At 44.5% G+C, this 27786-nt stretch overlaps 1 protein-coding gene across 1 annotated transcript in view; it reads left to right on the forward strand.

The window, feature by feature from the left end:
- Window positions 1–27786, forward strand: part of EP300 (E1A binding protein p300) — a 264101-nt gene that overhangs the window by 32519 nt on the left and 203796 nt on the right. Inside the window, exon 2 of the mRNA XM_068242112.1 lies at window positions 20490–21106. Within this exon, the coding sequence (XP_068098213.1) occupies window positions 20490–21106 (617 nt within the window). The remainder of the gene's footprint in view (window positions 1–20489; window positions 21107–27786) is intronic.

Genomic DNA, 27786 nt, shown 5'->3' on the forward strand with positions numbered 1-27786 from the left:
ATATCAGGCTATCCGTAACACCTCGTGACGCACACCAGAGGGTAGTGCCACCACCTTATGGGGAATTTAGCAGGTCCCCCCTCTGTGCCCGCACTCACCAGAAGCGCGTCTTGCTTGTTTGCATATCAGTATATTGCCTTGCCAGCCAAAGAGATCCAGGCATATATAAAAGACAGATCCGTTTATTGGATTAAAACATCCCACAGGCTTACAGTTTGCTGGATACAAGTAGCGACTTCACCGCGGAAAGTACACAGCCACTCGCTCCCACTGCTCGTCCTGTTTCCTGGTCACGTCAGTGCGCTCCTCCGACTCCGCCCAGTGGCGGAGTCGGAGGAGCGCACTGATGTGACCAGGAAACAGGACGAGCAGTGGGAGCGAGTGGCTGTGTACTTTCCGCGGTGAAGTCGCTACTTGTATCCAGCAAACTGTAAGCCTGTGGGATGTTTTAATCCAATAAACGGATCTGTCTTTTATATATGCCTGGATCTCTTTGGCTGGCAAGGCAATATACTGATATGCAAACAAGCAAGACGCGCTTCTGGTGAGTGCGGGCACAGAGGGGGGACCTGCTAAATTCCCCATAAGGTGGTGGCACTACCCTCTGGTGTGCGTCACGAGGTGTTACGGATAGCCTGATATAAGCAGTACTGGGCACTATATGCTTTTATGATTTACAGGGATTCAAGTAGCGCAGTGAATCGACACAAATAGTTCTGATTGAGGTGGAGTGGACCTCTTGTAACTGCGATCCCCTGGACTTTGTGAGTGAACGTTTACCAGTGGAGCGCAGTATTTCTTGAAAAAATAGTAGTTAGGATAAAGAAAAATCAAATCAGTAGACCTAATGGTACATTTACTTACCAAGATGAAAATTTCCCTGGTTTGGGAGAATGGTGGTACCAAGAACATCCAGTATAGACTGCCGGGGGCTAGCTTGCAGTCTGCCTCTTACAGCATAGTTCGTGAAATGGGCTTTAAGATAATGCATTACTCCAACTATTGAGAACGAATACTGGTAGAAAGGACCATCAATGCCTTCTGACATTCAATCAAGAGGAATGAAGTCATGATTTGACTAGGCCCATACCACAACAGATGAGAAGCTGAAAAAACGAGTACAACTCTTATCTCACTATCCACAATAATTCTACACTGGGAAGAGGAACATGTTTCTCTCTGATTTATCTGAAGTCACAGACTATATCAGCAAAAAGACAATTATGGAGTCAAAAAGGGAACTGAACCAGAAATGTTAAAACTGATCACGTCTCAATGGAAAACTTTGCATCCCCCAGCATGCCACAATAAGATATTTATCTTGCCACTGCTCCATGGCCAGAAAGAAACTTGGAGGTGGTGGTCAAAAATATGGACACGCCGGGGAAAAGACCTATAACTTTAAAAAATTACATAGGACTGCATTTAGCATCCAGAGCTGCTTGGTCTCTTTTGGAATGGATAAATAGTATAGTTTTCAGCTGAATCTTACCATTCTCCCAGCAAAAACATTGGCAAGGTTTAATATTAATGGAGGTGGACAGTTTGCTCGAACATTTGTCTCTCAATACGGATTGTGAAGGTTATGCCACACACATTTCCATCCACCCTGGTGTTTGATGTGATTTATTTTTTTTTTTTTTTTTTTTTTTTTTTTTTAATCCAATCTTCTTGTATGCAGTCATAATCTTGGATACTGTGCCTCGTGATACACCAAACACTTCCCCTACTTTGGATACAGAAGCTCCCACTATACGAGTCCCAACAATTTGACTTAATTTCAATACCGTCAGCTCTTCCAGTTTTCACTCATAAATGCACAAAACTCTTTTTGACATCTATCTTGACGGCAATTGATGCTCTATGCAGAAAAAGACAGTACAACCTACAAACTCCACTCTAGCAAGCATGTAAATGTTATATAGAAAGTGCCAAGTCACGAACTTTGCCGGTAATCGCTCCACAGACGCCCGTCTGAACCAGCCCTTACACTCCTCTACCTTATTGTGTATGCAGTGCACTATAGAAAGTGCATTGTTTCAGTCTGAGAAATACTGGCCAATTGGAGAGGAACAGATGTGTGGGAGGGGGAAACAGGAGGGAGTTTAGCCAATCAGACTGCATTAGTTAAGCCTGAGGAGGAAGCAGAGAAGCAAAAAAGGACAACCCAGCATGCCCTGCAACTTCCCTTTTGCATACCAAATTTTGTGTACCAAATAAGTCAGGTAAACTAGGGAATGATCATTATCAACAAAAGTAATAATGATTTTTAACTTTTGGATTGCCTGGTTAGTATCCTTATTAATTGTTTACCAGATAAAAATAGTTTTGATTTTATGCCCGACAGTTACACTTTAAAACGAAAACCCATACTAGCAAAAGTAGGAGGCATGAGAAGGATAGGATTTCATGGCTACAATATACAGTGGTTTGCAAAAGTATTCGGCCCCCTTGAAGTTTTCCACATTTTGTCTTGTTACTGCCACAAACATGAATCCATTTTATTGGAATTCCACGTGAAAGACCAATACAAAGTGGTGTACATGTGAGAAGTGGAACGAAAATCATACATGATTCCAAACATTTAAAAAAAAAAAAAAAACGGCAAAGGGGTGTGTGTGTGTAATTATTAGGCCCCCTTTGGTCTGAGTGCAGTCAGTTGCCCATAGACATTGCCTGATGAGTGCTAATGACTAGAGTGCACCTGTGTGTAATCTAATGTCAGTACAAATACAGCTGCTCTGTGACGGCCTTAGAGGTTGTCTAAGAGAATATTGGGAGCAACATCATCATGAAGTCCAAAGAACACACCAGATAGGTCAGGGATAAAGTTATTGAGAAATTTAAAGCAGGCTTAGGCTACAAAAAGATTTCCAAAGCCTTGAACATCCCACGGAGCACTGTTCAAGCGATCATTCAGAAATGGAAGTAGTATGGCACGACTGTAAACCTACCAAAGATCTACAGCTCAGGTGGGCGAATCTGTCCATAGGACAACTATTAGTCGTGCACTGCACAAAGTTGGCCTTTATGGAAGAGTGGCAAGAAGAAAGCCATTCTTAACAGAAAAGCATAAGACGTCCTGTTTGCAGTTTGCCACAAGCCATGTGGGGGACACAGCAAACATGTGGAAGAAGGTGCTCTGGTCAGATGAGCCCAAAATGGAACTTTTTGGCCAAAATGCCAAACTCTCTGTGGCGGAAAACGAACACTGCACATCACTCTGAACACACCATCCCCACTGTCAAATATGGTGGTGGCAGCATCATGCTTTGGAGGTGCTTCTCTTCAACAGGGACAGGGAAGCTGGTCAGAGAGTTGGGAAGATGGATGGAGCCAAATACAGGGCAATCTTGGAAGAAAACCTCTTGGAGTCTGCAAAAGACTTGAGACTGGTGCGAAGGTTCAACTTCCAGCAGGACAACGACCCTAAACATAAAGCCAGGGAAACAATGGAATGGTTTAAAACAAAACATATCCATGTGTTAGAATGGCCCAGTCAAAGTCCAGATCTAAATAATCCAATCGAGAATCTGTGGCAAGATCTGAAAACTGTTGTTCACAAATGCTGTCCATCTAATCTGACTGAGCTGGAGCTGTTTTGCAGAGAAGAATGGGCAAGGATTTTAGTCTCTAGATGTGCAAAGCTGGTAGAGACATACCCTAAAAGACTGGCAGCTGTAATTGCAGCAAAAGGTGGTTTTACAAAGTATTGACTCGGGGCCGAATAATTACGCACACCCCAATATTTTTTTTGTTTGTTTTGAATCATGTATGATTTTCGTTCCACTTCTCACGTGTACACCACTTTGTATTGGTCTTTCACGTGGAATTCCAATAAAATTGATTCATGTTTGTTGCAGTAATAGGACAAAATGTGGAAAACTTCAAGGGGGCCGAATACTGATGTAATACTGTAGACTGGTAAAACCATCACTGGAAAACGCCAAAGAAAGTGGTGGTATAATGTATTTACAGATGAGACTACCACCTATGTCTAACAGTGACAATTGTCAGGAAGTCTTTCACACTGAAAGACTGAGACCCTCTGGAACTACTGTTAACACTTGGCTTTTCTAGCATGCACATAACAGAATGGGAAGAGTTTTACTGCAGGAGAGACAAAGGGTGTCACATTAGGGCTACCTAGGAAACCTGGATACTACACGATCATTCTATTTGTTATAGAGGTCCTATCCAGAATGCTCCTGGCTGTGGCATTACAGGAAGTGTGAGGACAGCATGTGCAACAGAAGGGACCCCAACCAAACCAGTCGACAGGTAAGTATAAGCCCACCATACGAAAATCCAGGGCAAACCTTTTGAAAATGTACTAGTTTTCACAAAGCTTGCTGCTTTAGTGTGTTAAAACTTTGTCAGTTGTTTTTGTGGTGTATTGGAGTATAATCATAAAGAAAACCTGTAACAAAAAAAAAAAACCTCCCCTGGGGGGTACTCACCTCGGATGGGGGGAAGCCTCCGGATCCTATTGAGGCTTCCCCCGTCGTCCTCGGTCCCACAGCGGTGGCGATAAAGCTCCCCAAAGAGCGGGGATGTAAATATTTACCTTCTTGGCTCCAGCGCAGACGCAGTATCGGCTCTCCGCTCGGAGATAGGCGGCAATAGCCGATTGCTGTCGACCTGCTCTACTGCACAGGAGCAAGTCTCCTGCGCCGTAGAGTGGGGACGATAGAGAGCTATTTTCGCCTATCTTCGTGCGGAGAGCCGCAGCAGCGCCCCCGCTGAAGCCAGGAAAGGTAAGTAAATCTGCGCTTGTCAGGTTTGTCAAGGGAGGATTGCTGGATTGCCTGCAGCTTCAGGGGAGGGGGAAGGCTCATTGGGAGTCTGAGGCTTCCCCCTCCCGAGGTGAGTACACATCTAAAGGCCCCCCCCCCCTCCCCCAATGATCCGCTTTAAAGTGAATGTGTACCACTATAAAAATAAAAAAAGTCAGATACTCGCTCCTAATGAGCCTTCCCTCTCCTCTCCCAGTGCCGGTCCCGCGCAGGATCCCCCGTAGCAGTATTCGACCAGTTCGGTCAAATACTGCCACTTCCGCTGCTAAAAGGATGTTTCGGGAGCACTCGGGCTCCCGAAGACGGGCCGCTTCATACTACGCATGCGCGAGCGTCCTCTGACGCAATCGCGCATGCGTAGTATGGAGCGGCCCGTCTTCGGAAGCCCGAGTACTCCCGAAGACCTCCGAATTCCCTGTGGCGGCGGACGCGAACGGGGGAGCCAGCGAAGCACCGAGGGCACCTGGAGAGGAGAGGGAAGGCTTCTTAGGACCGAGCCTTCCCTCTCCTTAGGTGAGTATCTGACTTTTTTATTTTTATAGTGGTACCCATCGGCTTTAAGGTTTTTATTGGCAATTAAAGAGTCTGAAGCCATATTAAAAATGGCTGTTTAGCTTATATTCAGCAGGGCATGTTTGCCCCTGCTAAAACGCCGCTATCCCGCGGCATAACGAGGGGTCTTTACCTCTCAAATCCCGCCTGCTACCTCCGGGGTCTGCCTTCACTGAGAGGGGCGGGGGAGAGGCGGAGATCCGCCGCTGACAGACGCGTGTGAGGCAGCGCTGCAGTTCATAGCCCTGCCTCACACTGAGGCGCACAGGGGCAGCAAAATCCACGACCAAGAAAGACGTGTATTTTACAGGGGGGATTTGGGGGGTAAAGACCCCTCGTTATGCCGTGGGATAGTGGCGTTTAGCCTGCTGAATATAAGCTAAAAAGCCATTTTTAATATGGCTTCAGACTCTCTTTAAGATGATGTAAAGAGTCAATATTTGCAGTTGGCCCCGATTTTTAAACACTTCTGCAACTTGTCCTGACATGCTGTCAAAACAATTTCTGGGCCCATTTGTGACTGATGGCAGACCATTCTTTTCTAATCAATGCTTGTAGTTTGGCAGAATTTTTTTTGTCCACCTCCCTCTTGAGGATTGTCCACAAATTGGATTAGGTATGGCTCACACGGAAGATTCAAGGATGTTTTTCGCTGGCCATGTCTCTTGTCTGTTAACCACTTGCCGACCGCCTACTTCATATTGGCGGCGGCAAAGTGGCAGCCCCAGGACCACGTAACGCAGAATGGCGTCAGGTCCTGGGGCACTGTTTTGCCGGGGATTGCGCGCTGGGATGCGCGCGCATCCGCCGGCAATAGGCTCCGCCCACCCGCGACGTCAACCCGCCGGCCAATCGGAAGCGCCGGCGGGTTGTTAACCCGACGATCGCCGGATAGGAAGCGTATAATACGCTTTGTAATGTTTACAAAGTGTATTATACAGGCTGCCTCCTGCCCTGGTGGTCCCAGTGTCCGAGGGGCCACCAGGGCAGGCTGCAGCCACCCTAGTCTGCACCCAAACACACTGATCTGCCCCCCCGCCCCCTGATCGCCCACAGCACCCCTCAGACCCCCCCCTGCCCAGCTCCCAGACCACTGTTTGCACCCAATCACCCCCCTAATAACCCATCAATCACTCCGTCACTATCTGTCAACGCTATTTTCCCCCCGCCCCCTCCTGATCACCCCCCCCCCTGTGTACTGTACTGCATCTATCCCCCCTGATCACCTGTCAATCACCTGATCACCTGTCAATCACCCGTCAATCACCCATCAATCACCCCCTGTCACTGCCACCCAACAGTCAGCCCCTAACCTGCCCCTTGCGGGCAATCTGATCACCCACCCACACCAATAGATCGCCCGCAGATCCGACATCAGATCACCTCCCAAGTGCAGTGTTTACATCTATTCTCTTCTCTAAACACCCACTAATTACCCATCAATCACCCCCTATCACCACCTGTCACTTTTACCTATCAGATCAGACCCTAATCTGCCCCTTGCAGGCACCCAATCACCCGCCCATATGCTCAGATTGCCCTCTGACCCCCCCCCTTATCAATTCGCCAGTGCATTAATTACATCTGTTCTTCCCTGTAATAACCCACTGATCACCTGTCAATCACCTGCCAATCACCTATCACCCATCAATCACCTCCTGTCACTGCCACCCATCAATCACCCCCTGTCACTGCCACCCATCAATCAGTCCCTAACCTGCCCCTTGCGGGCAGTCTGATCACCCACCCACACCATCCGATCGCCTGCAGACCCGCAGTCGGATCACCTCCCACGTGCATTGCATCTGTTCTCTCCTCTAAACACCCACTAATTACCCATCAATCACCCCCTGTCACTGCTACCCATCAGATTAGACCCCTATCTGCCCCTAGGGCACCCAATCACCCCCCCACACCCCCAGACCCCAGCCCTGATCACCTCGCCAGTGCATTACTTGCATCTATTGCCCCCCACTAATCACACCTTGAGACACCCATCAATCATCTCCTGTCACCACCTGTCACCCCCTAGCACACCTACCCATCAGATCAGGCCCTAATTTTCCCCCGTGTGGGCTCCTGATCACTCGGCCAAACCCTCAGATCCCCCTCAGACCCCCTTCCGATCACCTCCCCAGTGCATTGAGTGCATCTATTTTCCCCTCTAATCACCCCCTGAGACACCCATCAATCACCTCCTGTCACCCCCCTAGCACACCTATCCATCAGATCAGGCCCAATACAACCTGTCATCTAAAAGGCCACCCTGCTTATGACCGGTTCCACAAAATTCGGCCCCTCATAGACCACCTGTCATCAAAATTTGCAGATGCTTATACCCCTGAACAGTCATTTTGAGACATTTGGTTTCCAGACTACTCACGGTTTTCGGCCCGTAAAATGCCAGGGCAGTATAGGAACCCCACAAGTGACCCCATTTTAGAAAAGACACCCCAAGGTATTCTGTTAGGTGTATGACGATTTCATAGAAGATTTTATTTTTTGTCAAAAGTTAGCGGAAATTGATTTTTATTGTTTTTTTCACAAAGTGTCATTTTTCACTAACTTGTGACAAAAAATAAAATCTTCTATGAACTCGCCATACACCTAACGGAATACCTTGGGGTGTCTTCTTTCTAAAATGGGGTCACTTGTGGGGTTCCTATACTGCCCTGGCATTTTAGGGGCCCTAAACCGTGAGGAGTAGTCTAGAAAACAAATGCCTCAAAATGACCTGTGAATAGGGCGTTGGGCCCCTTAGCGCACCTAGGCTGCAAAAAGAGTGTCACACGTGGTATCGCCGTACTCAGGAAAAGTAGTATAATGTGTTTTGGGGTGTATTTTTACACATACCCATGCTGGGTGGGAGAAATCTCTCTGTAAATGGACAATTGTGTGTAAAAAAAAAAATCAAACAATTGTCATGTACAGAGATATTTCTACCACCCAGCATGGGTATGTGTAAAAATACACCACAAAACACATTATACTACTTCTCCTGAGTACGGCGGTACCACATGTGTGGCACTTTTTTACACCCTAAGTGCGCTAAGGGGCCCAAAGTCCAATGAGTACCTTTAGGATTTCACAGGTCATTTTGCGACATTTGGTTTCAAGACTATTCCTCACGGTTTAGGGCCCCTAAAATGCCAGGGCAGTATAGGAACCCCACAAATGACCCCATTTTAGAAAGAAGACACCCCAAGGTATTCCGTTAGGAGTATGGTGAGTTCATAGAAGATTTTATTTTTTGTCACAAGTTAGCGGAATATGACACTTTGTGAAGAAAAACAATTCAAATCAATTTCTGCTAACTTGTGGCAAAAAATAAAATCTTCTATGAACTCACCATACTCCTAACGGAATACCTTGGGGTGTCTTCTTTCTAAAATGGGGTCATTTGTGGGGTTCCTATACTGCCCTGGCATTTTAGGGGCCCTAAACTGTGAGGAGTAGTCTTAAAAACAAATGTCTAAAAATGACCTGTGAAATCCTAAAGGTACTCATTGGACTTTGGGCCCCTTAGCGCAGTTAGGGTGCAAAAAAGTGCCACACATGTGGTATCGCCGTACTCAGAAGTAGTACAATGTGTTTTGGGGTGTATTTTTACACATACCCATGCTGAGTGGGAGAAATATCTCTGTAAATGGACAATTGTGTGTAAAAAAAAATAAAAAAAATTGTCATTTACAGAGATATTTCTCCCACCCAGCATGGGTATGTGTAAAAATACACCCCAAAACACATTACACTACTTCTCCTGAGTACGGCAATACCACATGTGTGGCACTTTTTTGCAGCCTAACTGCGCTAAGGGGCCCAAAGTCCAATGAGCACCTTTAGGCTTTACATGGGTGCTTACAATTTAGCACCCCCCAAAATGCCAGGACAGTAAACACACCCCACAAATGACCCCATTTTGGAAAGTAGACCCTTCAAGGTATTCAGAGGGGAGCATAGAGAGTCCGTGGCAGATTTCAATTTTTTTTGTCGCAAGTTAGAAGAAATGGAAACTTTTTTTTTTTTCTTTGTCACAAAGTGTCATTTTCCGCTAACTTGTGACAAAAAAATAAAATCTTCTATGAACTCACCATGCCTCTCAGTGAATACTTTGGGATGTCTTCTTTCCAAAATGGTGTCATTTGGGGGGGTATTTATACTATCCTGGAATTTTAGCACCTCATGAAACATGACAGGTGGGCAGAAAAGTCAGAGATGCTTGAAAATGGGAAAATTCACTTTTGGCACCATAGTTTGTAAACGCTATAACTTTTACCCAATCCAATAAATATACACTGAATGTTTTTTTTTTTTATCAAAGACATGTAGCAGAATAACTTTCGCGCTCAAATGTATAGGAAATTTTTCTTTATTTGAAAAATGTCAGCACAGAAAATTAAAAAAGTCATTTTTTTGACAAAATTCATGTCTTTTTTGATGAATCTAATAAAAAGTAAAACTTGCAGCAGCAATCAAATAGCACCAAAAGAAAGCTGTATTAGTGACAAGAAAAGGAGGTAAAATTCATTTAGGTGGTAGGTTGTATGACCGAGCAATAAACCGTTAAAGCTGCAGTGGTCTGAATGGAAAAAAAGGCTCTGGTCCTTAAGGGGTTTTATGACTGCAGTCCTTAAGTGGTTAAGCGCTGCCCATTCAAGTGCATGGCAGCACTTGTTCCGTACTTTTAGAGTCTTTTGCGCCAAATGCCGCATTCTTAACCTGATTTTTCCTGTTGTTTCAGCCGACCCTGGATGCAACATGCAGTTCCAGGGTTGTCCATCCCAACGGGAGGGGGAACGCTGATTGCCACTGAAAGCAGTCAAATGCTTTTCTGCACACTTGAAGAAAAACATTTGACCAAGACGCTGCGGGACGCCCGGCAGTCATCCGTGTTAACCAGTCCTTAACCTCCCCAGCGTTCTATTTCTGCATGATTTCTGTGCAAAAAGTGGTTCAATTACAGTGGTGTGAAAAACTATTTGCCCCCTTCCTGATTTCTTATTATCTTGCATGTTTGTCACACTTAAATGTTTTCACTCATCAAAAACGTTAACTATTAGTCAAAGATAACATAAATGAACACACAATGCAGTTTTAAATGATGGTTTTTATTATTTAGTGAGGAAAAACCCCAAATCTACACGGCCCTGTGTGAAAAAGTGATCGCCCCCCCTTGTTAAAAAATAACTTAACTGTGGTTTATCACACCTGAGTTCAATTTCTGTAGTCACCCCCAGGCCTGATTACTGCCACACCTGTTTCAATCAAGAAATCACTTAAATAGGAGCTATCAGACACAGAGAAGTAGACCAAAAGCACCTCAAATGAGAACAAAAGTAATTGAGATCTATCAGTCTGGTAAAGGTTATAAAGCCATTTCTAAAGCTTTGGGACTCAGTGAACCACAGTGAGAGCCATTATCCACAAATGGCAAAAACATGGAACAGTGATGAACCTTCCCAGGAGTGGCCGGCCGACCAAAATTACCCCAAGAGCGCAGAGAAAATTCACCCGAGAGGCCACAAAAGACCCCAGGACAACATCTAAAGAACTGCAGGCCTCACTTGCCTCAATTAAGGTCAGTGTTCACGATTCGACCATAAGAAAGAGACTGGGCAAAAACTGCCTGCATGGCAGATATCCAAGGCGCAAACCACTTTTAAGCAAAAAGAACATTAAGGCTCGTCTCAATTTTGCTAAAAAACATCTCAATGATTGCCAAGACTTTTGGGGAAATACCTTGTGGCCCGACGAGACAAAAGTTGAACTTTTTGGAAGGTGCGTGTCCCGTTACTTCTGACGTAGACGTAACACAGCATTTCAGCAAAAGAGCATCATGCCAACAGTAAAATATGGTGGTGGAAGTGTGATGGTCTGGGACCTGGAAGGCTTGCTGTGATAGATGGAACCATGAATTCTACTGTCTACCACAAAATCCTGAAGGAGAATGTCCGGCCATCTGTTCGTCAACTCAAGCTGAAGCGATGATGGGTGCTGCAGCAGGACAATGACCTACAACACACCAGCAAATCCACCTCTGAATGGCTGAAGAAAAACAAAATGAAGACTTTGGAGTGGCCTAGTCAAAGTCTTGACCTGAATCCTATTGAGATGTTGTGGCATGACCTTAAAAAGGCGGTTCATGCTAGAAAACCCTCAAATAAAGCTGAATTACAACAATTCTGCAAAGATGAGTGGGCCAAAATTCCTCCAGAGCGCTGTAAAAGACTCGTTGCAAGTTATCGCAAACGCTTGATTGCAGTTGATGCTGCTAAAAGTGGCCCAACCAGTTATTAGGTTCAGGGGGCAATTTCTTTTTCACACAGGGCCATGTAGGTTTTGTGTTCAATTATGTTATCTTTGACTAATAGTTAACGGTTTTTGATGAGCATAAACATTTAAGTGTGACAAACATGCAAAAGAATAAGAAATCAGGAAGGGGGCAAATAGTTTTTCACACCACTGTAATAGTCATGAAATTTTTGCTTGCAACTTACTAAAATCCGTCAAGCAAGGGTCTAGTATCTGTTTTGAGTATAAGTAGTTTCAAAACAAAATCATGTAAAAAAAAAAAAAAAAAAATTCATCTTTTTAATCACAAATAAAAAAAAATCCTCCAACTATGGATGAAGAAATAAATCTACAGATTCAGAAATAAATACCGTACAGTGTTTGCCTAAAACATCTCTCTTGTGTGGTACAACAAAGGGCCAGTTCACACGCACACTTGCATGTCATTTACCGCCGTTTATGCAAAACCAGCGTTTTGATCTTTATTTTTCCACTTCTGGAAGCAGCAGGATCTGGTCATACTGGGGTCCATTAGCGCCGGACTTCTGTGTCCCCTTGCAGGATGAATAATGACGATCGCTCGGAATCGCAGCTGAGACTCTGGGCAGGTGATTGAGACATCTGCCTGAACCGACCCTAAAGGTGCATACACACGCTGGTCTGAACTCTGAATGATGCTCCATAACGACTGCCATGGCGGAGGTGGTCATTATGGTCAGACCAGCGTCACTACATCAGACGCGATTTTTTAACAATGCCCGAGCACATCAAAATAGCATTGTTCTCGCTGCTCCCGCCACAAGAAACTTCTCCATTATGCTCATCGTTTCTTCCCCCTGCATAGCAAAAGATGCATTCTGTGCAAAGGCTGATGACGCTTCTGTACAGTGTTAGTGCACTGTCACCTTTGGCTAATGATGCCTCTGTTGCAATGCGCGGGGCGAAGGGAAGACAAGCGCATCTGACTTAACGGCTTCTAGCGGGTGGGGAGGTGCAAAGAACAATGCCGTTTGGACATGCTTGGGCATAGCTAAAGGTCCAACATGCCAGCCCAGACCTTTAGGGATCGTCATTGGGCCACTGTACACACTCTGGTCTGCTGCACAACTCTTAGCCATCGTGGTCGTTCTAGTCAGTCACGGCCGAGTTCAGACCAGTTTGGTAATAAGTGTCATTCAATACAATACAATATACCATATGGTATTAGAAAACAGAACTTTAATTTTGTTGTAATGCTGCCTGTAATATGTGCCTACTGCCAGTAGGTGGTGCACAAACACCATTATAACTCTTTCTAGGCAGCATAGATGAACCTAGCTCGTCAATACCACTTGTAGCAAGTTTTATAACGAGGCGTCAGCCTTCTCATTACCACCAGGGAGGTTAAGCTCTGGGGAGTTTAAACCAGGGCTGTGGATTCACAGTCTTAATAATTTTGGGGTGCCTGGAGTCAGAGGTTTCATAAACTGAGTCAGATAATTTGTACTGACTCTGCCCTGGTAAGTATCAGACTGAGGAGTCAGTCATTTTTGGGTACCTGGAGTTGGTTTTATAAACTGAGTTGGAGTCGGCTGATCTTTATACTGACACTACAGCCCAGGTTTGAACCAGCCCTTTAGCTCTGGGGAGTTTCCTGGCTATGGACTGAAAATTTAAAGAGGAGCTGTCAGCCATACTATCTCAGGAAAAAGCAACAAATATATAAGTAGATAAATACTTGCCCTACTTGCATAACATATGTATTGCACTGTCCATGTTATGATTCCTGTGAATTTTATAAAGGAAAAGTATAGAAACCTATTCTAGACAGTTTCCATATTTACTGTGGTTATTTTGAAGCCAGTCCTGATGTAATATCCACCCTTATGGTGGCCATACATGGTACAATTTTTTCATACAATCTTACCATTTCTATGTAGTATAAGGGTAAATTAAGTGAATATACTGAAAGGATAATTTAGGCAGTTCCTTTATATTACATAGAAATGGTAAGATTGGATGAAAAAATTGTACCATGTATAGCCACCATTAGTCTCCTCTGCCTGATTTGCCCGCCTTTCAGTATAGAAAGTGCATTGTTTCACCATGAGAAATATTGGCCAATCAGAGAGGAACAGAGGTGTGGGAGGGGAAAACAGGAGGGAAAGAGGCTTCAGCCAATCAGGCTGCATTAGTTAAAGAGTACCTGTTAGGCAGAAAATACCAAATACATTCTCTACTGCAGGCTAATAGAGCAGTAGAAAGGATGCTAACCAGGCAATGTAAACATTCAAAATCATTCTTACCTTAGTATATTTCTCTCCTCATGTCCCAGTCTCTAAAAGTGAACGCAAGGCCGCAGAGAGAGTGACAGGCATGCTGAATCAGCCTGATTGGCTGATGCCTCTGTCACTCATCTCTCTGCAGTGCGATTGGCCGCCTGGTCTCCCCTTGTCTGCCTGGTCGCCGCTGCTGGTAGAGCGCACGGAGGGGAGCCAGAGGCTATCTCCTGTCACTGTCCTCTGCCCCCCTCCTCCAGTGGCATGTCCGCGCACCATCCCCCCCCCTCCCCCAGCTGTTCTGCCGCCCACCGTCGCCGCATTCTCCTTTTTCCCCGCACTGAGCTTTGGGGGAAGGATTAAGGTGGTGCACACACAGACTCCCGGAATAATTGTTCCAGGCGCTGCAGTATCCTACACTCTGCACTAGTGCAGAGAATAGATGGGAACAACAGCGCTTGGATCCATTATTAAGTGAGTCTGTGTGTGGCTGCTGCATTTATTCCTCCCCGCTGTGCTCAGAGTCAGTGCGGGGAGGAGGGGGATGCTGGGGGGAAAGAAGATCTAGCCGGACACAATATGGCCCCTGCCAGCAACAGGAACCTTCTAATATATAAATATGATTATAACTGAAATGAAAACTGACACCCAGATACATCTGTTATGTAAGTAGAGCATGTATTTGTCTACTTATGTATGTGTTTTTTTGAGGGGGCATTTTGGAGCTAACAGTTGCTCTTTAAGTCTGAGGGGAAGTAGAGAAGCACAAAAAGACAACCCAGCATCACCTGCAACTTCTCTTTTGTGTACCAAATTTTCTGTGTACCAAATAAGTCATGCATACTGGGGAATGAAAATTTATCAACAAGAAAAGTAATAGTGATTTTAACTTTTTGATTACCAAGATTAGCATCCTCATTACTTGTTTACCAGATAAAAATAAAGAATTGATTTTATGCTCAACAGTTACTCTTTAATTGTTTTGTTCCTTGAGTCACTTGGTTATCATTTTGGCCTTATGTCATAGTGCTCCATCATGCTGTAAAAGGCATTCTTCTCCACCAAACTGTTCACATACTGGGAGAAATTGCTGTCTGAGGATGTTTTGGTACCATTCTTTATTAGGCAAAATTGAGAGTGAGTCCACTGCCTTTGATGAGAAGCAGCCCCACACATGAATGGTCTCTAAATACTTTACTGTTAGCAGCAGACAGGACTGATGGTAGTGCTCATTTTTTCTTCTCCAGACAATTATTTTGCTAGATGCCCCAAGCATTTTGAAAGGGGCTTCATCAGCAAAAATTATGTTTCCACAGTCCTTAGCAGCAAAGTCCACCCTCGTCCCATCCCTGATGTTTTTCTGTGAGAGAAGTGTCTTCTTTGCTCCCCTTCTTGGCACCAGGCTATCCTCCAAAAGCCTTCGCCTCACTGTGTGCGCAGATGCACTCACACCTGGCTGCTGCCATTCCTGAGCAATCTGTGCATTCGTGGCGCCTTTAAGGTAGCCATACATCAGGAGATGGGCAGACTTGACCAATAGACACATTTCTCTCTGATCTAATCTGATTAGAGGGAGATCTGTCGGCTGCCCATGCACCGAAGGGTGATTCCCAATCAATTTCATGCTGAAATTTCTCAGGAATCGTCCGAGTTCACAGCTCTTTATGCACAGTACAGAGCTGCCAGTCTTCGGGAGCCCGTGGTGGGAGATTCAAACGGAGGAGACTGGGAGGAGAATGAGAAGGCTCTGTAGCAGGGTTCCCCAACCCTGTCCTCAAGGCACACCAACAGTGCGTGTTTTGTGGAAATCCACAGAGGTAGTTAATCCGCTCTCATGTCATTAGGAGGGGGAAATAATGGGAACAGGAATATGTTATACTGACTACATATACATCTGGCTACACTCCTGGCTACCCTGACATCTGGCTACATGTGGCTCCCTATACACCTGGCTTCACATCTGGGTCTTATACTCACCATTGGCGTGCAGATCCCTCGTTGCGTACCTCTGATAGCTTCCCCAGTGCCGTCTTCCATGTCAGTGTACGGATTTTGCTTGTCCCTCAGCGATGACATGTCCCCCGCCGATCGGCATTGATGACACCAGGGTTACACAGCGACATCAACATCTCACTGCAAACTTTTTTTAGTTGAATTCAATACAATAACCTGTATTGAATTCAAGATTTAAAAATAAATTGATTGCACAAAAAAAAAAAAAAAAAAAAAAAAAGGTTGAAAATTATTGGAAATTAATTGAATCACTTTTTGCACGGAAATCTTGGGGAATCAGAATGCCAGGGAGGCTACAGGGCCAGTGCTACTAAGGTATGTGATAGCTACTAACCATAACAGCAGAAAAAGTTTTGAATGCAGGATTAGCATCTTTATACTTATTATAAGTATAAAGATGCTATACTTAATACACTGACCAGTTGCTGTTCAAATTTGATTTTTATGGTGACAATCCTGCTTTAAAAGCCAACGCCTCCCTCAGAACTTCAGTAAAGAGTTTGGTAGTGGGAATGATCCCAAACTGGAGGCAAACAAATGTAGAACTGAGCCTATGTGGACTGCACACCTGAGATACTGCTGAAACTAAGTTGAAATGTGCTAGTGTGCATCCTGATAATCCAGACAGGTCGTAAAGCCCTGCTGGAAACGGGTTACTCACTGTAAATACAGAATCCATGCAAATATTTTATATTTGGCGGATGCATACCAGTGTTGGTCATGTACCCTTTAAATGATTGAGACAGGATATTACTCGGGTGTGAAGCTAAATTTCTCTAAAATAATAATACCCTCCAAGTAGTTTTTTTTTTTTCAAATGTCCCAAATCCTATTAAAGGTAGTGGACATACCCAGTTTCCCTTTACATGGTTACATAGTTAGCTTCGTCCAACCAGAAAAAATAAAAATAACACCATCCTGATCCATCCTTTACCCCTTAGCCTTAAAAACAAAAACCTTTTCACGGTTCATAAAAAGTGAATTTAACCACTTAAGGACCGCGGTGTTAACCACCCCACCCCCAGTGACCAGGCCACTGCAGCTTTAAGGCCTCGCTGTATGGCCGCACAACTTGGCACACAATTGACCCCCCCCCCCTTTTCCTCCACACCAACAGAAAGGGTCTGATCCTTGCCGGTGTGTTTATTTCTAATACATTTTGCTATCTTTTAATTAATTTTATTATACCTCCACCCTTTCTCCCCCACCACCAGCCAGTCAGCGTGATCAGCTATCATAGGCTTCAGCCTAAAATATTCAGGGAAACTTGGTATTCACCTAGATGCCAAAACTACTATAGGTAGGAGATTCCCTCCCCCCACCTTGTATTTCACAAGTACAATTTAAATTGAAGGACACCTGTCATTGGCTACCTAAACACATTTTTGGGTAAGATGATACTCTGCCCAAAATTCTTTATTCACCCCCCCCCCCCCTATATACCTCAGCGGAGCATTCTTCATACAGTTGTGGTCCATAACATGATGCATAACAAACTATATACATTACATAAAAAAACCCAAAAAACAAACCTAACAGCAGTGAAGGTGGAAACCAATCAGTTTCTCACCCCCCCCTCCCCAACACAAAAAAACCCCCACCACAATAAATTGCATAGGTGACCTGTCTCTACATCACACAGGCCTGATCTGTTGCACTGTGAACAGAACAATCCTGCTATTTTAAATGGGTCCTCTTCTCATGTCTTCTACTGCAGCAGACACCTGGCGCTAGTGTGAAAGTGCCCTTGCCAGTAGATACAAATTTGAAGGGTCAAAATTGGCAATAAGTTTGTCAGACAGAAATCTGCTTTGCTATCCAGCCGTAGATAAGTTTAAACTAAAATCTTCAGTATGGAAAGTACTCCCTCTTTCCCTAATTGGCAAGATCAACATATTTAAAATATTTCTACCTACCGGTAAATTCCTCTACTTTTTCCGCCAAACACCAATAATCATTCCTAAAGCGGTTTTTAAGAAGCTGTATTCCTTAATCTTGAGTTTTATATGGGGTGAAAGTGTGCCAAGGGTTGGACTTCCTACTTTTAACTCCCAGCTGATCAGGGAGGCCTAGCTCTACCCTATATATACCTCTATTATTGTGCTGCTGCCCTGGTTACCATACGTTGCTGGTTCTTCCAAGACAAGTATAATGCTGCTGTTGCTGTGGAAGCGGCGAGACTGGGCTCTTACGAAAGACTAACCTTGCTGGCTTTTCGTTGCACTAAATGTGATTCCAGATGCACAAATCCTATGTCTACCACAGTTTAAAATATGGAAAAATATGCTTAAGTATACTGGTGGAGCTGATAAGTTGTCCCCTCATACCCCCCTCTGGGATAATACTTTTCTAACGCACTTTTCACAATTACCAGATCCTATCATATGGGTTCGCCAGGGTATCAGTTATACAATACATAGTGGGAAATGAAGGTCTTCTGTCCTTTAATATCCTTAAAAATAACTTTAATTTGTTGAACAAGATGTTCTTCAGATATCTACAAATTCCTCATGCATATAACACTCAATTTAAGGACGGTAAACACTGTCATCTTGTGACTAGGAACCAAACGATGAAGATAGATAATTTAGATAACCTGAGGAAGGGTCAGAGTACCCGTAACATGTAGTGTGTGCATTGTAATTGAAAACAGAGGCGCCAAAAGGGTAAAATCAGTAATTGCTTAGGAGGCAGTGGTGGACTTACCTTCTGCAAGCAGATACAACAAGCTGTGTATTCAAAACAGGGTATGTTTATTGGTACACTCCAGGGGTTAATCACAACGCGTTTTTGCAGGCCCAAACCCACTTCATCAGGCAATAAAGGATAGGAGTACACGACAGCAATATGTCTGGGTAACGCCTGGTGCCTCAGACTGAGGTGCCAGGTGTTACCTGGACATATTTCTGTCGTGTACTCCTATCCTTTATTGCCTGATGAAGCGGGTTTGGGCCTTTTTTTGGTTTTCACCTGGTTTCAATCAAAAGTTGTTTGATAATTGCTGCATAAAAGGCCGCTGTTAGAGAACCCGAGGTGGGATTTAATTATGTTAGTGGGGCACAGAGGCTGGTTGTGCACACTAACACCAGCCTCCGTTGCCCCATGGTGTACCTCCAGGACCCCCTGCGCGCCGCTATACCCCCCTCCAATCAGCGGGAGGGAAGGGAGGCGGGGAGCGGCGCTAACAGACACCGCATAGGTAAATATTGTGCTGGCGACACGCTGTGTGTCGCTAGCACTGGGGGGGGGGGGGGTGTATATCGGCACGCAGGGGGGTCTTGGAGGCACACCATGGGGCAACGGAGGCTGGTGTTATTGTGCACAACCAACCTCTGTGCCCCACTAACATAATTAAATCCCACCTCGAGGTCTCTTTAAGCTTGTGTCGGAATGTAACCCCGGTCATTCTGACGACGAGTTTGCCGGTGTGTACAGTCTGTCGTCAGGCTATATACACACCAGCAAACTGTCGTCAGAACGAACGCCCCGCGGGCGGGTCTGACGACTAGTAGCTGGTTACAGTCCGTGTGTATGAAGCTTTAAGGGCAATTTTTTTTTCCACTGAGTGTGCTTTGATCAGGTTTTGGAACACACACAATTTGCCTATCTCAAGAACTCTTGCTTTATCTGGAAAATTGTTGTGCTCCCTTTCCAGTGCTAGTGTTGCAAAACTATGCAATAAAGGCTGAACAGCAATGCATTGCATGCAGCATTTCTGTTGTGATTGACATTTAGTGCAATTGAATTGGACTTTTCAACTGGACCAAAAATCAGATAAATAAAAGCACAGAGCAAGTGCAAAGGGACTTTTGCATCCTCCCCTCTGCACTTGCTATTGGCAATAGGAAACCGTCTTAAAGGATACGTCCAGGGGGGAGTTAGTCTCTGGTACCCTTTAGAGTTCCCATGCCTGTTCTAATGTGGTCTGGATTACTGCAGCCTTTTTCTAGTTGCACTCTCTCTGTAATATATCCAATCTTCTTTTCTTTTTCCAACCCAAGAGGAATGCACTGCCTCTGCTGTGATAGGGAGAATTTTTGCATGCCCCTCCACACCCCCTGCTGTGTGTGTGTGTGTGTGTGTGTGTGTGTGTGTGTGTGTGTGTGTGTGTGTGTGTGTGTGTGTGTGTGTTTATCCCTCACAGACAGGTGTCTGCTCTCAATTTCAGCTTGTCTGAAGGGGGGAGGGAGCTGCCCATGCTGAGAAACCGTGACGGGAGTGCAGAAAATTCACTATGTAATAAAAACTTGTAGTGTACTGTAACATGATAGATAGATTTTATAAAAAATAAAATAAAAAAATTGGCAATTAAAAGCCAGGTTCATGGTGGGGAGTGTTGAAACGGCAAAGAGGGATCCAGGAGTTCACAGTGACTCGATTGGTATGTTTTTTTTATTGCACAAATCGGACAATACAGATTCTCTTTAACGGTTAGTATGCTGTTGCTTATCTTTTAGAGCAAAAAGGAAGTTCTGCTTTCAGGTCTGCTTTAAGAGCATTGTTTACTTGCATGAATTTGCTTTCAAATAATGTTATGATCAATTTTTATAGTAATGTCTTTTTGTTTTGTTTTTTGTAGATTTTGGGTCCTTATTTGACTTGGAACAAGATCTGCCAGATGAACTAATTAGCTCTAATGAGTTTGGCCTAAGCAATGGTGGTGATATTGGTCAAATTCACACCAGCCTGGGAATTATGCCTGATGCAGCTGCGAAGCATAAACAACTCTCTGAACTTTTACGAGGTGGTAGTACCACTAGCATGGGTATGGGACAAGTGCCACAGACAAGCCCAGGTATTGGACTCCTGAACAGTATGGTGAAGAGTCCAATGGCTCAAACTGGAATGTCATCGCCCGGTCTGGGCATTGGTGGAAATGGCACAAATCCAGGGAATCCCACTCAAACCCTTAACTCTTCAGCAGGTGGAATGATGCCCACACTAAACAGCCCAGTAACCCAGGCTAGAATTGGTATGAATACAGGCATGATTCCAGCTGGCAATGGACAAAACTTGATTCAAGGGCAAATGATGAATGGATCTCTTGGTCCAGGAAGAGTTCGTCCTGGCATGCCATACCATAATCAAGGAATGAGTAGCTCTAGTAACCTTTTAGCAGAGACTCTACAGCAAGGTGGGCCCCAGATGGGCGGTCAGCCCGGAATGAGAAGTCCTCAGCCAACTGCAATGAACAAGGTTAGTCGTTTATTTAACTTGAATGTTCTTTTTCTGTATCTAGATTTAACCTATCCCTAGCTGTGACTAGGGAAAAGCAAAGCAAGCGCATATATACAAACCTAAAAAAAGTGTGCAAAAGAAAATAGAAGTTTGTGTTCTCAAAACACAATGTTGTAGTGGGAAAGAACCTTAAAGTGTACCTGAGATGGTCAAATATAGATTTTATACTTGGTGCTTCCTCCAGCCCCATGAGCACTGTCCTCCTGAGTGCCTCCATTCGCCTAGTATCGGTCCTGGTAATCTGGCTCAGTGTTACCAGTCAGCTGTTCTGTGCATGCGCGGCCCGCACATGCACAGAACAGCCAACTGCCGCGACTGAGCCAGATTCCTGGGACTTATACCAGGCAACGGAGGCACTTGGGAGGATGATTGACGCATCGGTGCTCATGGTTCTGGAGGAAGCCCTAGGTAAGTAAATCTTTTTATTTGGCCATCTCAGGATTATTTTAACCTCCTGAGCGTTACGCCGCTCAGGAGGTTTTGTTACTTTTTGCCCGGATAATAAAATTGTCTCAAATGACTGTAAACCCTTTAACTAGCACTAGGCTAGCTAGTAAAGGTGTCCGGCACCCCCTGATCCCTGCCACTCCCCCATGTACATACATTACCCAGCCTGGATCCAGCGATCGGTGCAGCCTCCCCGCACAGCTCTGGTCTTCACTATGGGGAGGATCGCACATGACGTCATGCGCAAACCTGATCCTCCCCATGGAGAGACCTATGCAGGGAGGCTGTGTGATCGCCTAGATCGGGGGGGGGGGGGGGGGGGGGGGGTTGTAATGTATAAACGGGGGGATCCGGGGGTGCCGGACACCTTTACTAGCTAGCCTAGTGCTAGCTAAAGGGTTTACAGTCATTTGAGAAAATTATTCAATTATGGGGGACTCCTGGGGCCAGACAGCAGTATGCCCGACACAGTGTTGGGCATACCACTAAGGAGGTTAAAGAGGAACTTTAACATAGGATTGAACTTCATGACAATCAGTTGCTTTTTCCCATGAGAAATCTTGGGGGGGTCGGTATGGCTGATATTGTGGTAAAAGACCTCCCACAGTGTGATGTCAGCACCTAGGTCCTGACAGTCCTGCGAGCCTTTTCTCATTGTTGGAAATAATGGCTGTTTACAGCTGTCCAAGCATCCAGTATCTCCTTCTGTTGACCTACTAGAAAGTTGAGGTCTTCTAGAAGGGAAGGTGCGGCTGAGTTGCTGCTCACTACCTCTCCTGATGAGGGGTGTGGTAGATATTTCAATAATAATCCGAACATTTTTGTATAGCGCTTTTGTCCTGTCTGACTCAAAGAGCTCGAGCTCCAGCCGCTGGGACGCACTCGAGGCCACCCTGCAGTGTTAGGGAGTCTTGCATTGAACACCTGACTGAATAGGTACTGACCCTAGCCAGGATTTGAACCCTGGTCTCCCATGTCAAAGGCAGTGCCCTTAACCAGTAACTATCCAGCACTGCCAGGGGACACAATGCTGATTGACAGACGTCCAGAGAAAGTTTGGAAGCATGCCAGACTTTAGGAAAATCAGTGAGATGGTCATAGTCATGTGACGGTCTTAAAATAAAGGTATTCTCAGAATGTATTATGTTACAGAATTCTAAAGCTGCCTATATACACAACATTTTCACAGTCAGTTCTCGTCAAATTTGATCACTTTGACCGAATCTGTCGAATATATTGTCACAAGGATCATAATTTTGATTGCCTTTTACTGAAAATCGTTATGAACCGGAGGGGGAAAAAAACCCTGATTTCTCGGTGAAGAGAGAGTGGCAATACCATGCACAATTGCATTATACCGGTTTCTTTTTCAATTAAACCAGTTGTTTTTCAATTAAGCCCATGGATGATATTGTCTCAGGGCTCTCTTGATCACTGAAATCAATCTCGGACACCTGATAACAAGTTTGTCAGGTGATCCTAATTAAATGAAAACATACTAAAAAGGGTGTTCCACATTAAGCCGACAACCATTTTCATGCAATATGAGAGAGAAAAATGATAAGTGTGAAATAGTTGAATGCCTTGGCCAAAGTATGAAAAACCGTTATATTTAATGAAAATATAATAAGAAAGGGTTCTGCCAAACAAATACAGTAGTCCCCGGTTAACGAACGAGATGGGGACTGTAGGTTCGTTCTTAACCTGAATCTGTTCTTAAAGAGGAACTGTAACGACAAAAACGGCCCCTGGGGGTACTCACCTCGGGTGGGGAAGCCTCAGGATCCTAATGAGGCTTCCCACGCCGTCCTGCGTCCCTCGGGGGTCTCGCTGTAGCCCTCCGTACAACCGTGACGTAATATTTACCTTCCTGGCTCCTGCGCAGGCGCTCTGATGGCTGTCGGCGCCGAAGTAGGCGGAAATACCTGATCGCCGTCGGGTCTGCTCTACTGCGCAGGCGCAAGTTTCCGGCGCCTGCGCAGTAGAGCGGACCCGACGGAGATCGGGTATTTCCGTTCCGAAAGTCGCCACAGCGCCCCGCTGGAGCCAGCAAAGGTAAATATTGACTGACAGTCGGCACAGGTCGCCGGCTGTTCGGAGGGCTGCGGCGAGACCCCCGTGGGACAGAGGACGGCGTGGGAAGCCTCATAGGATCCGGAGGCTTCCCCCACCCGAGGTGAGTACCCCCCAGGGGAGGTTTTTGTTGTTAGAGTCTCTTTTAAGTCGGAACATTGTGCCATTTCTGTCCCCTGTACCTCCTCTGCCCCCTGTGTCTCCAGTGTCCCCATCTGTCACCTCTGCCGTTGTACCTGTTTATACAAGTTTAAAATTTTTTCTTTGATTTTTTTTTCTCAAAAACTACAAGTCCAATTTGAAAAAAGATGTTTTTGACTTGTTCGCATGGAAGCAGAGAATCCATGCCGTTCGTATCGACGGGTCGTTCGTAAGTCGGGCGTTCGTAAGTCGGGGACTACCTGTACATCAGATTAAGAGAGCAGCTGTTAAAAAGCCATAACAAAGCAGCAAACAGGTATTTGAATATGCTGGTGCCTCTGGCGTCCCACAAACATCAGGGTGCAGGATTCTCCAGAGAATTGCAGTTAGGCATAAAGTACCTATTCAGCCTCCCCTAACCAATGCTCACTAGCAGAAATGGCTGCAGTGGGCCCAGAATTGCAAGAATAATTTTCAAGCAGTCTTGTTTATTGATGCCATGCAATCCTGGATGGTTGGTGGATGGCCACCATGCCACAGCAAGGATGGGATAGAGCAGGAAGGTAGCTGAGTCATGGTTTGGGTCGGGCTCATGGGGAAAGAACTAGTCAGCCCCTTTAGGGTCCCTGAAGGTGTGAAAATGACTTCTGAAAAGTTTGTGGAGATCCTGACTGTCCACTTTCAGCCATGGTACTTAAAGAACAACCGTGCTACCTGTGACAAAATAATCTTCATGCATGACAATGCACCAGCTCATGCTGCAATTAATGTGTCTGCACTATGGGGCTGCTATCGGCATGAAAGGAGGGAAACCCATAGTGTGGGACAGTGTAGGGAACCTCAATTCAATGCTCCATAATTTTACCTCAAATCATAATAACAACCCTTAGAAGTGAAGTAAATAGGTCAGCCGCCATATCTCTCACTTGAGGTGTTCTTTAAACTGGCCTAATACACTTTCACCTCCCTGGTGGTAAAGATGAGGCTGGCTCGTTCATAAAAAAAAAACTTGCTACAAATTGCATGGTTGAATCAACCTCGTGTAACAGTTCCCCAGAGTAAAAACTGGCCTGGAAAGAGTTATAATAGTGGATGTGCATCACCTACTGTTAGTTGTACACCCACACGGGCCACAGGAGTGCGGTGCCAATGGGCCCTGGAACAACCAGAGACCATGCTGCTTCCAGATACTGGAAAAAAAATACTGATCAAAATGCTGTGCTTGCATAAACTGTGGTAAACGACATGCAAGTGTGTGTGAACAGGCTCTTAAGGTGGCCACACACGATACAATAAAATGATCCGATTTATGTCAATGCTGGAAATTTTTCTTTGATTTTCTAAAGGTTGTGTGGTTTTTGTTAGTAAATTTATTAATATACACACCCTAGCAATGTTCTCAATTTTCAATCATTTTTAGCATAATTGGGGAAAAAAAATTAGTGTGTGGTACATTGGTCATATTTTTGAAATGTTAGTCAGAAAAATTGATTGCAATTCATGACTTGAACAGATATTTAAAAAAAATATGTGGCCACCTTTAGTTGTTGTACCACACGAGCGATCTTTTAGGTAAACACTGTATAGTATATAAACAAAAGGGAAACAATGAGAGCCCCAGTAGTGTATTATTGATGCCACTGGAGATTGTCAGTGACTGCTATACTCACAAGTATGGTTTGCCAGATGAAGCAACACTAAAAGCGCATGGGGGGGGGGGGGGTAATTAGACCCGTCCCCACTCAGTTTCAGAAGTCTCTCTGTACATGGGGGGGGGGGGGGGGGGGAGAAGGGTGATCACACCCATCCACCAGGTGGATAATTAGATATTATTGTAAGCTACAGAGGCGCCAGTATAGGATAAAATATAGGAAAACAGAGTACAAAAGGGAGCAACTGTACTGACAGACGCTTTGTCAATAGTACAGTTGCTCCCTATTGTACTTCGCCTGAGGAAGCGGGCGTTGGACCCGTGAAACGCGTTGCAAACTTGTTGGAGTAAGAATAAATGTTGTTTTTATGATACACTACTGTTGTCTTCTCTGGGGAGGTAAATTCATCATTTACCCCCATTTTACTTCTAATATATTTTATCCTATACTGGCGCCTCTGTATTTTGCAATGGGTTTTTTCCCCTTCAGGACCAGAGCAATTTTGACCTGTCAGCGCTCCTCCCCTTTCTTCCGCCAATAACTTAATCACAACTAATCACAATGACATGCTCTATATCTCGTTTTTTCTGCCATCAATTAGGCTTTCTTTGGGAGGTACATTATGCTAAGATTAGTTTATTCTAAACACATTTTAATTGAATTAGACAAAATGAAAATTTTTTTCTTAGTTTTCAGCCATTATAGTGTTTAAAATAAAACATTCTACTGTGGATAAAACCCACACATTTTATTTGCCCATTTTTCCCGGCTATTGCAACTTTTAACTTTTAAACTTTTTCCCTAGTACAATGTATGGCGCCAATATTTTTATTTGGAAATAAGGTGCATTTTTTTCAGTTTTGCTTCCAATCACTTTTTATAAGTCCGCAAATTAATAAACCGTAATTTACCTTCTCACATAAATGTTGAAGTTCAGTCCCTAAGGCAACTTATTTGTGTATTTATTTTTTTTTTGTCATATATAAAAAAAAGTGGGTTCTGAGGGGGAGTGTGATAGGGAAATAGTTAATTTTAGATCTAAGTGTAGGTGTTTTTATTAAATAAAATGTAGTTTTACTATTTGGCCACAAGATGTTCTCAGTCATTATTTCCGATTCACGTATATAAGGACGTAAATTGGAATAATGGGTGGCAGTGTAAAGCCTCATCTACACGCGTAGATGAGACTCCGATGTTCCTTATCAATCGAGCCGCTGATGCAGCTCGATTTATAAGATTGGACAGGACGGATCTCCCCACCGCCGATTCCTGCTCGTTCCCGCGAGGGGACAATGGCAGGGAATCGAGCGGAAGATAAGCGGGATCAGTGGGGAATCGTATCCGACGCGCGGGCGAGCGGAAGAGGTGATCAGGCGGTTAATCGAGCCGCCTGATCGGAGCCTCATCTACGCGCGTAGATGAGGCTTAACACCTGGAAGATACAATGACGCAGGCGATCTCATAGATGCCAGCGTTCATTGACTCGGGGACTTAGATTAATGAATGGGAACTGCATTCCCATTCATTCATCTCCCCGCTAACCGGCAGGAACGGTAGCGGCTGCCCGCTCTCAATTGACTAACTTTCGCGTCTCTGGGACTTCAAATGAAGTTTTCTCAGGATGTGATTATACTGCACCCGGTGCAGTAAGTAGCCAATACTGTCCAGTATATTTTTTCTATATCTGTAATTTATTGCTTCATGTATATTTGAGGATTTTTCTTTGTGATAAGTTTTTTTATTTTAGAGAATTACATTTTTTGACATTTTGTATTTAAAACTTATTATAAATTAAAATGGATACTAGGCTCTTGCTTGACATATCATTTAATAAGTTGTAGGCAAGAATTTCACGAAAATTAATTGAACTGTTTTTTGCACAGAAATCCTGCAGAAATTGAACGCCAGAGAGCCAGTTTCTTTTTTTCTGCATAAAGTGCTCTATATTTGAGAAGAAAAAAAGTACAAGAATATAATCAACCTATTTTGGTTCCCACGCATTCAATTATCAAAAAAAGATTGAAAAAAGGTTGATTTGAGTTTATAAAATCAATGGGGAATATAAGTCTGTTTGAGTAATCATGGAAATGGTTTTGATTGCATTACCTCAGTGTATTGTTTGATAGTAGTGTATTTGATTCTGATAAATCAAAAATAAGCACTGTGGCCAGCATATGGGCCATAACATACTGATTCACATACCAATGCCATGTTCACTAAATATATATACCCCATCCCCCCATACCATCCCGTACATCCTCCTATGGACTGTATACCCATGTCCTTCCCTTATTCCCACAATCCCCCCCCCCCCCCCCCCCCACA

This window comes from Hyperolius riggenbachi, chromosome 6, assembly GCF_040937935.1.
Source record: "Hyperolius riggenbachi isolate aHypRig1 chromosome 6, aHypRig1.pri, whole genome shotgun sequence".
Lineage (NCBI taxonomy): Eukaryota > Metazoa > Chordata > Amphibia > Anura > Hyperoliidae > Hyperolius > Hyperolius riggenbachi.